Here is a 15,212-nt window from a genome sequence, read left to right as displayed (position 1 = left end):
CCAGAAAAGGACACACTTGCAGAATAGTCGACTGATTATATCTGCCTAGGCAGAGTAATCAGCCCTTAATAATTCTGCAGCACTAAGATCTGTCAGATGATCCTGGGCCAGAAGGCGGAAGAACAGATGCTCCAACGTTTTGAAGTAGAGGGAGTGGCCAGGTGTTCAGAGGTCTCTATAAATTGGCTAGGTTTTAGAAGCTATGCTTTGTGCTTCCCACAATTATAGTTAACTCAGTCATTCTGGATCTCTGACGGGGTTGAAAACTTATAGCCTCATAGCCAATCCTGGCTATTTACCTTAAGAGAAAAGATTTGAGTGGATGGTCATCAGCTGACATTCATCCTAAAGCCAGGTTCAGAACTAAATGTTTTAGTTAGGAGAGATGACAGAGGTGCTGGTTAGTCAACAAAATGATGGACTGGGTATTAGGACTATCTTGTACCTCACTGGTACAAATTGGCATAATTATGCTCTAATTGTATTTTGAGAGAAAAGTTTCATTTTAACAGGAAGGGTGATATGTAGGAGGAGCTAAGGTGGGAGGAGTACTGAGAGGAAGAGAAGGAATAAGAAGAGGAGGAGAAGAAGGAGAGGAGAAGCTAGGTGATGAAAGAGAGAAAGAGGGGGGAGACAGGGAGGCAGATGTACATGTATCTCCACCAGTCAAAGATAGTTGATATATCTAGGTTGGGTAGTGGGTTACACCTCTGATTGAACAATTCTAAACTTATAAAGCCTATGATTAACATTTTTAAAAAAAATGTATAAATGCAAAAAGGAAAAGGGGGCATGGGATAGGGGTTTTCTAAGGGGGGGAATGGGGAAAGGGGATGGCATCTGAAGTGTAAATAAAATATCTAATAAAAAATGGGGAAAAAGCTTATTGCAAAGATGCAATGGAGCTACACGCGTCTTAGCTTCTCAAGCTTTCTCAGAAATCTCCATCCAAGCCTCTGTGTTGCATGGCTTTTCCTAGGAGATGTAAACAAATGTCCAATCACCCCAGATAGGGCCCTGAACACAAACCAAAGAAACAATTCCACCCATGTAGACCACCAATAGTGAACCAGTCAGTTTCTTGGTGTTAGTTATGCCACAGCATAAAAGAACATGGATGACTCAAAGATAGCTATATAACTAATAAGCTGCCCCAGCATGGTTGGTGACTTTTGGAAGCTACACCCTGGAACTGTCTGTACAGCCTATTTGGAGTTCAGCTTGTCTGACATTCTCCTCTCCCTTACAGTCATTATTACTTCTAAAGCCTTAACGAGTGGATCTGTGAGTCCAGTACATCTCATTGACTTCCCAAGTCTTATGTGCCTACGTCCAGAAGGGAGTATTTCAGTTCTGAGGACATAGCTATAAAATACTCAAGGACCCTGTTTTAGTTTTGATTTTACTGCTATGAAAGCGACACCACAATCAAAGCAACTCTTATAAGGGCAATATTTAGTTGGGGCTGCCTTACAGGTTCAGAGGTTCAGTCCATTATCATCAAGGCAGGAAACATGGCAGTGTCCAGGCAGACATAGCCTGGAGGAGGTGAACGTTCTATAATTTCATCCAAAGGAGGTGAGGAGCAGACTGTCCTCAGACAACTAGGAAGATGGTCTCAAAACCCACCTCCCACAGTGACACACTTCCTCCAATGAGGCTATAGTCCCTATAGTCTATAACAATTTCAACAGTGTTAAAAGTTCAAAGTTCAAGTCTCTTCTGAGATTCATGCAGTCTCTTTATTGTGATCCCTTATAAAACCATAATCAAAAAGCATATCACACACCTTCAACATCACAGGATATACATTACCATTCCAAAACATGGTGGGGAAATCCTAGACAAAAGCAAGACCAAAACCAGCTGGGAAAACTCCAAACTCTGCATCTCCATGTCTGATGTCCAGCTATTTTCAGCTTTACTGGCTACAACACAATTCTTTTTCTTGGGTCTTTGGCTCTGAAATTACGGAATTAAAGGCATGCACAACCATGCTTGGGGTTAGGTTATATTCGTGCGGAGTTCAGCCACCCCATCAGAGGTCTAACTAAGCTGGCAACAGAACTTGGTGTCTTCCACTTGATGGTTTTACAGACATCCAGAATGCATGTTACGGGGTCTGTGGTGGTTTAAATATGCTTGGTCCAGAGAGTGGTACTATTAGGAAGTGTGACCTTGTTGGAGGAAGTATGTCATTGTGGGGGTGGGCTTTGAGACCCTCTTTCTGTCTCCTAAAGCCTAAGAATACTTAAGAAATCAAGAGTTTATATTGGCTCACGGTTCAGTGTGCCTTACTTTATGATAGAGTTCTGGAGTGTCTCAGTTCATGGAAGTGGGAGCATTTGACAGTGATGCTCACTTTGCTGCTTATGGGCCTCAGAAAGTACCAGGAGTGGGGGCTCGAGTATAGCCTTTGAAGTTCTGTTTCCTGTGCTTTACTTAGGTTAACCTTCCCCCTATGGGTTCCACAGCCACCACAAACATTCATGGAAACAAACAAAACATGAGCCCAATGGGAAACAGTTCACTTTCAAAGCATGACAACATGTGGTCTATTTTTAGGTTTTTCAAAAGATATAAGGTACATGTTTTTATTCTCTTTTGATTTTTTCTATATGTTGGCGTTCATTTATTCTACTACTATAATTAACATTTATAATTATGACATATTATCTCAATTAAGTAGAAGATGAATTAGTAATTTCTCTTTCTGTAAGGAGGCAGACTAAATATTTTTGGACTAACTCATATCCTCAGTCTTAGGTCCTAAATCTTGCCTTTGTAGTGCTGAAACATTCATATACAACAGGCAAGTGAAGGGTTGACTTCATTGTAATGTCACTTTAAGAACAGATACAGATGACAGGTTGGATGTATAACATAATCATTTCATATTAAAGCCTATTATTGCACCAGGGTTTTTTTTTGTACTTTTGTTAAACATAATTTTGTCATATGCATGTGGGTTTTGTTGTAGACTAGATTATATGGTCCCATTTATATGTGTATCTCTCTCTTTGCCAGTGTTATGTAGTCTTAATTTCTGAATCTTTTATGCTTTAAATCATATTATTCCCCCAACTTTTTTTTATTGCAGAATCATGTAATCATTCTAGTACTTATACTGCCAGAAATATATTTTAAAATCAATTTGTTTATATCTGTAGGGAATTTTACTAGGCTCAAATGTTTTCATTTATATTTTTTTGGATCACAAACTCTTTATCTTTTGAGGTCATTGTTCTGTTTCTTACTATTGGCCTAAGTTTCAGAAAAGAAGAAAGTAATATTGATGGATCAAGGGATAACTTAAGAAACGTGACATTTCATGCATGGGTTTTTCACTTAGATTGCAAAGTTGTCAGTCAGAATTTACATGGTATAGGAAATCAATTGAAACTTGAGCCTATGAACAGTTACTTCAGCAAAATTCTTAACTAATTATCAGAACTATGTTAAGTTAGACTGTTGTAGACATTATTATGAGTTTATAAATGATTAAATTTTTTGTATATTTCTAAGCCCTATATTAATGAGATATAATCTATTGTTTGTCAAGTATATTTTATATAATATCATTTATTGCTGTAAATCTGTAATTAAACCAGAAATTTTTGTGTCACGCATGCTTCCATTAAACTTTATTAACCAAATATCATTTTTATATAAAACTGAAGACCTTATATATTTTATATGTTTTATGTTATTTCTTTTGAAAAGATGTAATGTTTAATTTTGGTGTGACAGTAAGTGGTACAGTACATGGTTTATTTGTTGAAGGCCTCAGTATAATTTTTCTGAAAATAATTTTGTTGATTTCTTAATTCATCTTTAGCAGAATGATGAATGATCCAGTTCAGAATATTATGTCAAATTTATTGACTTGCATCTTATAATGTATTAACATTGAAAATCTGGTCTCATTTCTTAATATCCTGTGTCAGAAAGAGACAATGATGGCATTATACATCTAACTTGTAATCCTGTGTCTGTACATAAAGTGCCATTACAATCCAGGCAACTCATTCACTTGCCTGTTGTATGTGCACGTTTCAGCACTACAAAGGCTAGATTTCGGAAATATGTAAACTAATCCAAAAATACTTGGTCTCTTCCTCCTAATAGAAAAAAAATTTACTAATTCCTGTTCTACTTAATTTTAATTGAGATAATATTATGTCGTTAACATTTGATGTCTATAAGAAACACATCCCCAAGATTTCATAAGTAAAATAGGAACAGCAGCCTCTTCTCTTTCTAACTTAAATTTATATTCTATTTCCATGAAAATATACCAATGTTTAAATTTCAAGCGCTTCTCAGATTAATTATAAATACAACAACAACAACAACCATAAAACATAATTGAGAACGAAAGCAAAGTTTTTGGCTCTGCTCACATGTACTCAGCATGTCAGATGGAGCACACAAGCCTCACCACAACAGTTCATGTTTATTGACTAGGACATTAAACATCATTACATATTATTTTAGGACTGATCCTACAAATTCTTTAAAGTCTGAAACTCTACATATCAGATAATTATTTAGCCTTTGATAAGAAATTGGTTTTAACTTAAAAATTGTTCATTACTAGCTATAGACTTTAATACTAGAGTAAATTCAATTATCTCAAATGTTTAAAAAAATGATGACTTATTGATTTAAAACATTTGAAATCCTTATTTTCCTCTCCTTAAAGTAACAATTTATTGTATTATAATACTCCCAAAACTACTGTAAATATTATGTAGAAATCTCACCTACTTCATGTTCCATTAATTATCTCAGATATACAAATTGCATAACATTACTACATTATATTTTCATCTGGTTTTATATAATCCTTTGACACTAAGATTCAAGCTTATACCATAGTAATCAAAATATTTTAAATATTACTAGAAGTCTGCCAATGTAAATTTTACCATCAATCCAGTGACACTTTGATTTTTATGTTTAGTAACTATGAAATTTTAAAACATTCCCACTGATTTTTTTTGAAACTACAGTGATCTTATTCTCCCTGCAGAAGCATAACTCTGTGCTAATGTGCAGCACATGAGGCCATTAAAAGTCTTCTGAGCTAACCAGGAAGTGAGGGTAAATGCTCCCAGTGTTCAAGTATTTTCTCTGTGACCATAAAGACCAAAATTGTATTATAGATTTCTGCTATGCTTTTTAAATGACTACAAAACATTAGATAACTTTCATTTATTGTTTTTGTCAAACAAGCTCTTATTAAGCAGTATGTTTGAAATGTAATTTATTTTGGAGAAAGTATAAAAGACAAGAATGTTGTTCTTCTGGAGATGTGAATTGAAGCAGCTAGTCGACGCTGAGAGCCGCTCTTTGTATAGAATTAGGGTCACTAGCTCTTACTGTTGACTCGTAGTATGCCAGTGTGTACAGACTTAGCTTTTCCTGCTACATGTTTTTCTGTTAAATCGCTGTTTAAAAACAACTACTTTTTCTGATTGTAGTGATTTTTTTTTATTCACTTGTGACATTTGGAACAATTTTGTAGTATAATTAGCAGTTGTCTTTATTATGTTTACTATCATCCTTTTTGTGATAAATATTAAATCCCAGAAGAGTGAACATAGGAGGGCCTCAAAAGACAGGAAATTGAACTGTAAACTTTCTAGTACATATTAAAATTAACATTGATTACTTTTAAGTCTCTGTCATTTACTAATGCCCGTCACAGTTTGTCTTTTAATTTACTTGAATTAATCATTGCATAAATTCTGTTTCTAATATATCATTCAGAATGTCTTTACTGTTAGTATATTTATTTAATCCATCCATATTAACAAGCATTTCAGTAAACAGTTATTAGAAAATGTATTTATGAAGATGTGTTGTCTTTCTCTTTCAATTGAATGATTCCATAAAATATGAAAATAGAAAAAAATATGGTCCAATTTTGGTCAGCCTGTATGTTTGGTGTGTTTGTATCACAGGTGTAGCAATACGTTTTTAGATTTAATTTAGTGTAATTATTTGTCATTGTTTGAGGGAGCATAAACTTTTTAAGAAAAATGCTTGCTTTGTTTTTACATGTGACAGTGTCCAAGGAAAGAAAGGAAATAGTTTCTGGTAAGAATTCAAAGAACAGGAATAAATATGATGAGAAAGAGTGCTTCTATCACTGGGGAACTTTCTTCATCTAAACACATATGAACAATTGATCCTTGTAGTCATATATAGCAGTAAACATTAATAACTTAACAGTCTGAAGTCAGAGCAGAAGATAGAGAGCATTATTGAAAGACGGAGTCGAGCAGGTGCCACTTTAATATGTTCAGTGTCATGGTTGACTCTAAAGACTAGTCGAATGAAATTACTCGAGGTTCTAAAGATTTAAAAAGCGAACTCATTTTGCCGCACTAAAGAAATGCTACTGATCAGGCTTTCTGTGTCCCTTTTTTCTAGGCTAGAAAATATTAACCCTGAAGAAAATGACATGGTAAGCCATTCTCTGAGGAGATTTCTTGATGTCAGTCTTATATCTTAGAGGCTTAAGTTCAATTGAGTGGGTTTCAAGAACTAAGATGTGGGAAAAAGAAGAATTGACACACTAATAATGTACATCTTTGCTGCAATATGAAAATTCAATAACTTCACTCAGTCAATTTACAATTCACATGTGCCTATTAATTAAAACCCTATATTAAATAAAATATATTAAAACCTCATGTCTGACTAACATATAATGGTGTTGGTAGACATTACAGGAATTACTGAACAGAATAAACAATGCAGACACTGGGATAGCTATTCAGAAGAACGGAGCTGTGATTGTGGATAGAATCCTCAAGACCAAGGAGTGTAGAAAGAGAATAACTGCAGAAGAAATGAATGCCGTCCTGGAAGAGCGGGATGCGGCTTTGTCTCAGGTAACTGCTTCTACCAGAAAAGCGCACAGGGGCTACTTCCTTCTCTGTTTTAAAACCCTGAAACGTGAATTTGCTCAGATATTCCTTACGTCCCTTTTAGAAAGTTTAATCATAAAAGACATGCATTTCCTTGCACACACACATACACAACTATACTTTGTTCCTATCTCATTGCTAACTTACACAGTTTACAGTATATAATCAATACCGTAATATTTCAGTATATTAAAATATTGTCATTTTGTACCACTTTTATGAATATGCATCCTCTTTAAAAGTATAAGTTAGTGAATATTTTCTGGTTAAGACAAAAATGTCTTATAAAATGTTAAATTGCCATAAAATACACGTGTCTTCTTTAGTCACTTTATACTACATTTCATGCTTGCATTGCTCTTTTGTGTGTGATAGGACTGTTTGGGTTTGTTGTTGTTGCTGCTGCTTGTTTGTTTTTTAGTTGTTAGTCCCATTTGCATGAGTTGTTACATTTTAATTCAAAATTAGCATATTGTTTTATGAACATACTTCGAGTTTCCTGTTCTAACTCAACTCTCCTTTCCTCTCTGAGCATTCTCAGTCCGTCGCAGCCCTCTTAAGGAGTTTCAAGTTCCCCTCGGAGTTGTTCCACAGGGCCTGCACCCTGATTCCTCCTTAATGTAGTTTAGTCTTGGTCCTTCTGGCCTTCCCAAACACGACTTTGAAATCCTGCACAAGATAGTAGTATGCTTAGTATCCATTATGACTGTACTCACTACATATGTGCTGTCGCATCTCTTGCCTTGTGACTATCTTAGGATCTGTCTCACCACTTTTCTCTTCCGTCTACTCCTGCCAATACACCAGCCTCTTAGTTCCTCTACTAACATGTGCCATGACTCTTCACTCAGTTTGCCCAGTGGCCGGTGGCCATATCCTGCTCTTAGTACCGTTCTTCATTTCAAGCATATCCATTGATGGCCTCCAGCTTTCTAGGTCTTTTCCTCGGGAACTTTGGTTCCACGGTGTTTTCTCCTTCATCAGTACCTGTTTCAGTGGATCTTGCTGAGTCTGTTTTTTAAATCTCATTGTTTGTGTCCATTTGTCACCTCAGCTTTCTTGGCTTCCTTGGCTCAGCATAATTATCACCAACTTTTGTATAACTCACCTCTCTCCTCTTTTGCCAACTAATTTGCATTTAACACTTGACAATTGGCATTTAACACTTTCCTACTTCTGTATAATGAATGTATTCTGGTTACTGTCTCCCTTATCTGTTCTTGTCTTTCTTTAATCCCCGACTATGCTGCCCACTACCATTACTTTCCCAGATTCATGACTCCAGGGTTATCTGTTACAAGTGGATTGGAGGATTGGAACTATGCACTGGAGTGTGGTGTTGGAGTCACAATATTCTTTCTCTTAATCTGTCAATAGTCAGTGTTTCAACAATGAGGGGTAGGGCTACCTGAATCCCTTCCCCAGTGTGTGACCAGTGCAGTCATCCACAGCTGCTGTGAGCTTCTGCTTGGAATAACTGTCTTACTAAGAAGTATTTCACAGCTATTCTTGGCTTCTGACTCTTATGTTCTTTTTTCCCCCCATTTATTTATTTACTCATTTTACATCCTGATCACTGGACCCCCTTCTCTTCCTAGTCCCTTCCTCAGAAAACCCCTTCCCATAGCCTTCCCTTCTCCAACAAGGAGGATGCCCCCTTGGGTACCAACCCACTCTGGCACATCAAGTCACTGCAGAGCAGGCACATCTTCCACTGAGGTCAGACAAGTTAGGGGAACAGAATTCACAGGCAGGCAAGGGTCAGGAACAGCCCTCATTCCAGTTGTTGGGGAACTGGCATGAACATTAAGCTGCACATCTGTCGTATGTGCAGGGGCTTTGGGATAGGTCCAGGACATTTATGCTTTTTGGTTGGTTCAGTCTCTGGTAGTCCCCCTTCCCCCCAGCAGTCCAGGTTAGTTGACCATGTTTGTCTTCTGTGGAGTCCCTATTCCCTCTGGGTCCTTCAGTCCTTCACCTAGCTCTTTCTCAAGAATCCCAAATTTCCATGTAATGTTTGGCTGTGGGTCTTTGTTTTGGTCAGCTGCTGGGTGGAGCCTCCTAGAGGACAGTTATGCTAGGCTCCTGTGTGCAAGCATAACAGAGTAACATTGGTAATGTCAGGAATTGGTTCTTGCCCAGGATGGGTCTCAAGTTGGGCCTGTCATTGGTTGGTTGTTCCCTTGGTTTCTGCTCCATCTTTGTCCCTGCACTTCTTGTAGGCAGGACAAACTTTGGGGTGAAGGTTTTGTGGGTGGTCCTGCCTGGCTACAGGAGGGGGCCACTTCAGGCTCCATCTTTCTAGCATCTAAGGATCTCAGCAGAAGTCACCCTCAGACTCCCTTGAGTCCCCATTCCGTGTCTCTGGCATGTCCTAGAGATGCTTTACCTCTCCACTCCACCCTGTTTAGCCCACCCACTGCCAGTTTCCATTCACTCTCCATGTCCTCTTTCCCTGGCTCTCCCTACACTTGATCACTTCCACATTCCCCTCTCCATCCCCTCTCCCGTCCAGTCCCTCCATCCATCCAACTCTGATGACTGTTTTATTTCCCCTACTGAGTGAAATTCAAGCATCCTACCTTCAGGCCTCCATGTTATTTGGGCCCTCTTGTTATTGTGCTTCTTTGAGTCTGTGGATTGTTGTATGGTTATCCTATACTTTATAGCTAATTTTCACTTATAAGTGAGTACACACCATGCATGTTCTTTTGAGTCTGAGTTAACCTCATTCAGGATGATGTCTAATTCTATCCATTGCCTGCAAAGTTTATGATATTCTTGTTTTTAAAGCCAAGTAGTAGTCCATTATATAAATGAACCATATTTTCTTTATCCATTCTTCGGTCGAGGGACATCTTGGCTGTTTCCAGCTTCTGCTATTACAAATAAGGCTGCAGTGAACATAGTGGAGCAAGTGTGCTTGAGGTATGATGGGGCATCTTTTGGGTATGTACCCAAGAGTGGCATAGCTAGGAGGACTTGATGTAGAACTATTACCAGTTTTCTGAGAAACAAATTGATTTCCACAGTGGCTGTATAAGGCTTCACTCCTACCAGCAATGTAGGGATGTTCCTCTCCAGCATGTCCTCTCCGTGAGGTTTTAATCTTAGTCATTCTGTGGGAATAAGTAGGATCTCAGAGTCGTTAAGATTTATATTTCCATGATGACTAAGCATGTTGGCATATTTTTAAGTGTTTCTTAGCCTTTAGAGAATCCTCTGTTGAAAATTCTCTGTTTAATGCTACATCACATTTTTAAATTGGGTCAGTTGGTCTTTGGTGTCTACATTCTTTATACATTTTGTATCTTAGCCCTCTGTCAGATGTACAGTTGGTGAAGATCTTCTCCCATTCTGTAGTGTACTGTTTTGTCCGATTGACTGTATCCTTTGCCTTACAAAAACGTTTCAATTTTATGAGGTTCAGTTTATTAATTGTTGACTAGTGTTTGAGCTGTTGATGTTCCGTTCAGGAAGTTGTTTCCTGTACCAGCGCGTTGAATGCTATTCCCTACTTTGTCTTCTATTAGATTGAGTGTTTCTGGTTTTACATTGAAGTTTTTGTTTGATCCAGTTGGACTTGAGCTTTATGCAGGTTGATAAATATGGATCTATTCGCAGTCTGGCCACACCATCCTGAACAGGCCCAATCTCGTCTGATTGTGGAAGCTAAGCTGGATTGGGTCTGGTTAGTGGTTGGATGGGAGACACTTATGTTCTTTGTGCTCCCCTGATCTACAGTGTTTCCTGAGCCTCACGGAGATGCCAGGAATGACGAGCTTAGGGCTGAGCACTCATTCACATACCACTTACTTCTCAGCGCCTTGTGCTTTGCAGCCCTGTTTCTGGAGAAATAGCTCTGTTTTAGCACGTTTCCTTCTTTCTTTCTTTCTTTTTTTTTTTTTCCATCTTACTCGCCAGGTACAATGAGTACATCCTTAATCTCCATTTCACAGCTTTGCATGGCAAGGAGACTTCATACAAACTTGCAAACTGAACTGAATTTCATGAGCATTGTGAGCAAATAGGCTCTTATTGGTTTGCAGTAAATACTCTCACTTCCTAATACCACTTTACCATATGGGGGACATTTTAATTCTTTGTTCTTTGATGCGCCTCTACTACATTCAAAAGGAGAACTTTGCATGTCCCTAGCAATTTCAGCATCTCTCTGCCTCATGACACCTCACCTATGTCCTCTATCTTTTTCCTTTACATCAGTGGTTTTCAATCTGTGAATTGTGATCCCTTTGGGGGATCATTGACCCTTGACAGGGGTCATGTAACACCATCAGAAAATACAGGTATTTACTTAATGATTCATAACAGCAGCAAAATTATGGGTACCAATGAAAATAATTTTATAGTTGGGTCTCTACAACATGAGGAAATGCATTAAAGGGTTGCAGCATTAGGAAGGGTTACATCTTCTGCCTTAAATCTTCTTTTACTGTGTGCCTCCATTTAAAGACCACCTTTCTACTTCACTTTTAGTTCGTGTTACCACTTAACTAAATATTTTCTAACTCATAAAATGTTTATATTAAGTCAGTTTTTCTTTGTCCAAGATGCTATGATCTTTGTTGTAGCTAGAGGTATGTCTTGGTCTAGTTGAATTTCACTCTTGTACTTTGGTGAGGTCTCTTGAACTGAGAGCTAAGTGTTCATAAGGACTCTATTTCTCAAGCATCATGTATTCTAGTGTCTGTCTACTCATTCTAAGGTTTAAAACAGGATTCTTCCAACGATGTCTTGTCAGTACTGTACCACTGCAGAAGTTCTCTACCTCCCCTGGTTCAGTTCCTCAGCTACTCTCCATACCTAAGGCCTGTAACCTCTAAGGTTAGAAAAGACAGTAGACAAGTTCTTACTGCTTAGCTTTCCCTGAACTTGCAGTATACTGCAGTCTTGTAAATCTGCTTTTGAATTTTTTGTTCACTACCAAGTGTATTTAATTTTAAATCATTCTACTGTTGAGGAGATACCTAAGTATATTTTTAATTACTTGGAAAATATAGTATAAGCTCAGATATTAGAAATTTTATCAATTATTTTCTTAAGTTCATGAAAAATAAATGCATGCTGCGTGATTAAATATTGACTGTTAACCATTCCTTTGTTAAAAAAAAAAAAACTCTACAAAAATGCAACATTTTCACTGATTGATATCTACTATCCAGTGAAAATACAGATTAATATCATGGAAATTATTTCTCTTTTCTGTTATAAAGCTGATTTTTATAAGAATATATAAGGAATTACCTATTTATCCCAGTTCCTTCCTACCTTTTCTTCCATCTGGATCTACCATCTCTTTCTCATGAGAAAACAAGTAGGGTTTGTTATTAAAAAATATGATATCTAAGAGATTATCATCATCATATGTATCATTATATATATATTATCATATGTATCATATTGTATTGAAATAGGACAAAACGAACAGAAACAGGAAATAGAGCCCAAGCCTCTAGAAACAGATATAGATGAAGAGACCCATTCATTCATGCACACTCATGAATCCCATAAAAACACAAAATTGGAAACCATAATATATAAGCAAAGGACCTGTAGGGTAAAAATAAAAGTAAATTTCAAAGATAAAATTTAAAAAGAAAAAAAAAAAAGAGCCCTGACGTGGCATTATTAGACAAGGACTCTCCAAAGATGCCGTTCAGTTTCTTTTTTATGGCCTCCCCTTGAGAGTAATTTGTTTCCCCAATGAGACTCCCTTGGATAAAACTAAATTTTTATTCAGAAGTGGTTGTCAGTTGGAGATAACTTCTGGAGTAGGGATGATGGGCTATGTCCACCCCATCTGGTGCATATTTATGCATGCTGCCACATTCTCTGTGAGTTCATGTGTGTCAGCCCTGTGTGTCACCTTGTCCCCATGGTGTCCTCCATTCCCTGTAGCCTCTTACTCTCTCCTCTTTCTCTTTCGAAGGGATCCCTGAGGCCCAAGGGGATGGATTTGATAGAGATATCCCACTTAGGGCTGAGTGTTCCAAGGCCTCTCACTCTCTGCGTATTGTCTAGCTGAGGGTCTTTATTTTCATTCCCATCAACTTCAGGATGAAGCTCTCTTGTGATTATAGCCTCCATTAGGAGTGGTTTTATTACTATTTTCCATTAGAAAAAAGTAATATTTGTTCTCTCCCTGGGTCTCCCTGTACCATCTAGTCTCAGGTGCATGCTTATGTCAGGTTATAGGTTCAATCTCATTGAGTAGACTTTAAGTCGAATCACATATTGGTTGGTTGTTCCCAAAAGTTTATGGCAGAACTGCAGAACTATCCTGAAGGTAGGACTATAGGCTTATATTTTTCAAAACCATCTTTAATAAGTTTACTTAAGTGCTTTAACCTCCCTTCTAGCCCACCACCCACCATAGGTAGTGGAAAGGAAATTACTAGGGCCTGGCTTTTGTTGACTGTGTTCTTTCATAGCTCTTCAGCCCTCTGGATGGCTTTAATCCCTGGGTGTTCCTATTGTAGTAGGTATTGGGAGGGGACCTGACCTCAGTAATCCTGGTGTGGCAAGCCTCTGGTGGATGTCCTTGGTCTGTATGGTTCTAAATCAGCAGGTGTGATGAGGGTAGGTGAAGAGGTACTAGAAGTGTAGGGGTCCAGTGGGGATAGCAGCTGCTCGGGACACCTGGAGGTGCCTGAAAGGTTTTAGGGGCAGAGAAGATGGGTGCTGGAATGGAATTTAACCTGTATGGTTCCGGATCAGCAGGTCTGATGCAGGTAGGTGGAAGGGTGGCGGGATAATGGAAGGTCTGCTGGGGTTAGCAAGCACTTCAGGGCAGCTGTGGGTCAATTTTATTGTTTTACATATTAGTACTATTCCATTATATTAATGTGCTACCTTTTCATTATTCATCTGTTGAGAGTCATCTAGGTCCTTTCCAGTTTCTGGCTATTATAAATAGAGCTGCTATGTACATGGTTAACCAAGTATCTCTGTCATAGGATAAAGTGACTTTGGGGTATATGTCCAAGAGTGGTATAGCTAGATCTTATGGTAGATTGATACCCATCTTCTGAGGAACAGCTGAACTGATTTTCATAGTGGCTGTACAAGTTTTCATTCTGATCAGTAATGGTTGAGTATTCCCTTTTCTCTATATCCTTACCAGTATGTGCTGTCATTTTTAAAAAATTAATCTTAGCTGTCTGAGGGGTGTAAGATAAAAATCTTAAAATAGTTAGGCAACACTGACTGACTCTGTGGAGAAAAAAGAAATCTCATCATTTGGTTGGTAGGGTGGTTGAGAGTTTGGAGAAGGTATGTGTGAGAAGTTGGAAGTTAATATAATCATAATACATTATATGAAGTTCTCAAAGGATTAATGAACATATTATTAATAAAAAGAAGAAACTACATGGATACATTAATTCAAATCCACATTATTCAGATTTTACCAGTTTTTAATTAATGTCTTCTTTTTATTGCTCCAGGACCAATCCTTGGTACCAGACTGCACTCATGGTTTCTACCTGGTCTCTTCTACTCTGTGATGATTTCTTAATCTTTCTTTTCTTTGAGAGATTTTGCACTGTGTGTTTAAAAATAGCACTAAATTATTTATATTTTTGCCATAATTGAGTTAGATTTTGAGTTTTATAAAAATAACAAATTAATATCTCTTTACTTTTAAAGCTATTTAAATAATTATGCATTTTCTAGCCACAGTGCTTCTACATAATTCCAGGAAAACATCAGTCTCATTCTTAATATACTGAACATTGTCAAACTCAGTGACACCTCTAACAGAATGTAATGAATGTCCCACAGTCCCACAAAGATATGTATGTTAATCTTTTCTGATGACAGTTCACTAAGTGACTTTAAAACCTTTCAATTGGCTCCATCTTTTAGAAGTTCTGCCCTTCCCAACATTGCCACGTTGTAGACCAAAGTTCTTTTAGAAGACACATTTGGCCCATGACCAAACCATTGTACCACATTAATAAAGCATTCAGTTTGTTAAATGTAAGGATTTTCAGAGAATCAAACATTTAAGAATTCTGTAGAACCCTGGAGATAAACTAAACTTAAGATAAACTAAACTACTAAATTAAGGAGTTTATCAATGATAATTTTTAGTTTAGCCCCATATCCATCTTCTCTACATGCCTAGTCATTAGTACTCATTTAGGCTTCAAAATTTCACAGATAAATTGTTTCAAATGTATTCAAATATCTATGTTATTGATTATTTCTAGTTATTATTATCGCTAGTTACTATTATTGCTAGTTGTG

The 15,212-nt window shown here is 37.4% G+C and overlaps 1 protein-coding gene across 4 annotated transcripts in view; it reads left to right on the top strand.

Annotated features, from left to right (window-relative positions):
- Mipol1 (mirror-image polydactyly 1) overlaps positions 1 to 15,212 on the top strand; it is a 281,225-nt gene that overhangs the window by 100,117 nt on the left and 165,896 nt on the right. For all 4 annotated transcript variants that reach the window (XM_076941854.1, XM_076941855.1, XM_076941856.1 and 1 more), the window contains 2 exons: positions 6,442 to 6,475; positions 6,735 to 6,905. In XM_076941854.1, the coding sequence (XP_076797969.1) occupies positions 6,442 to 6,475; positions 6,735 to 6,905 (205 nt within the window). The remainder of the gene's footprint in view (positions 1 to 6,441; positions 6,476 to 6,734; positions 6,906 to 15,212) is intronic.

This window comes from Arvicanthis niloticus, chromosome 11 (genome assembly GCF_011762505.2).
Source record: "Arvicanthis niloticus isolate mArvNil1 chromosome 11, mArvNil1.pat.X, whole genome shotgun sequence".
NCBI lineage: Eukaryota > Metazoa > Chordata > Mammalia > Rodentia > Muridae > Arvicanthis > Arvicanthis niloticus.
The sequence above is the reverse complement of the archived record's forward strand: the minus strand, read 5'-3'. Positions and strand labels throughout refer to the sequence as shown.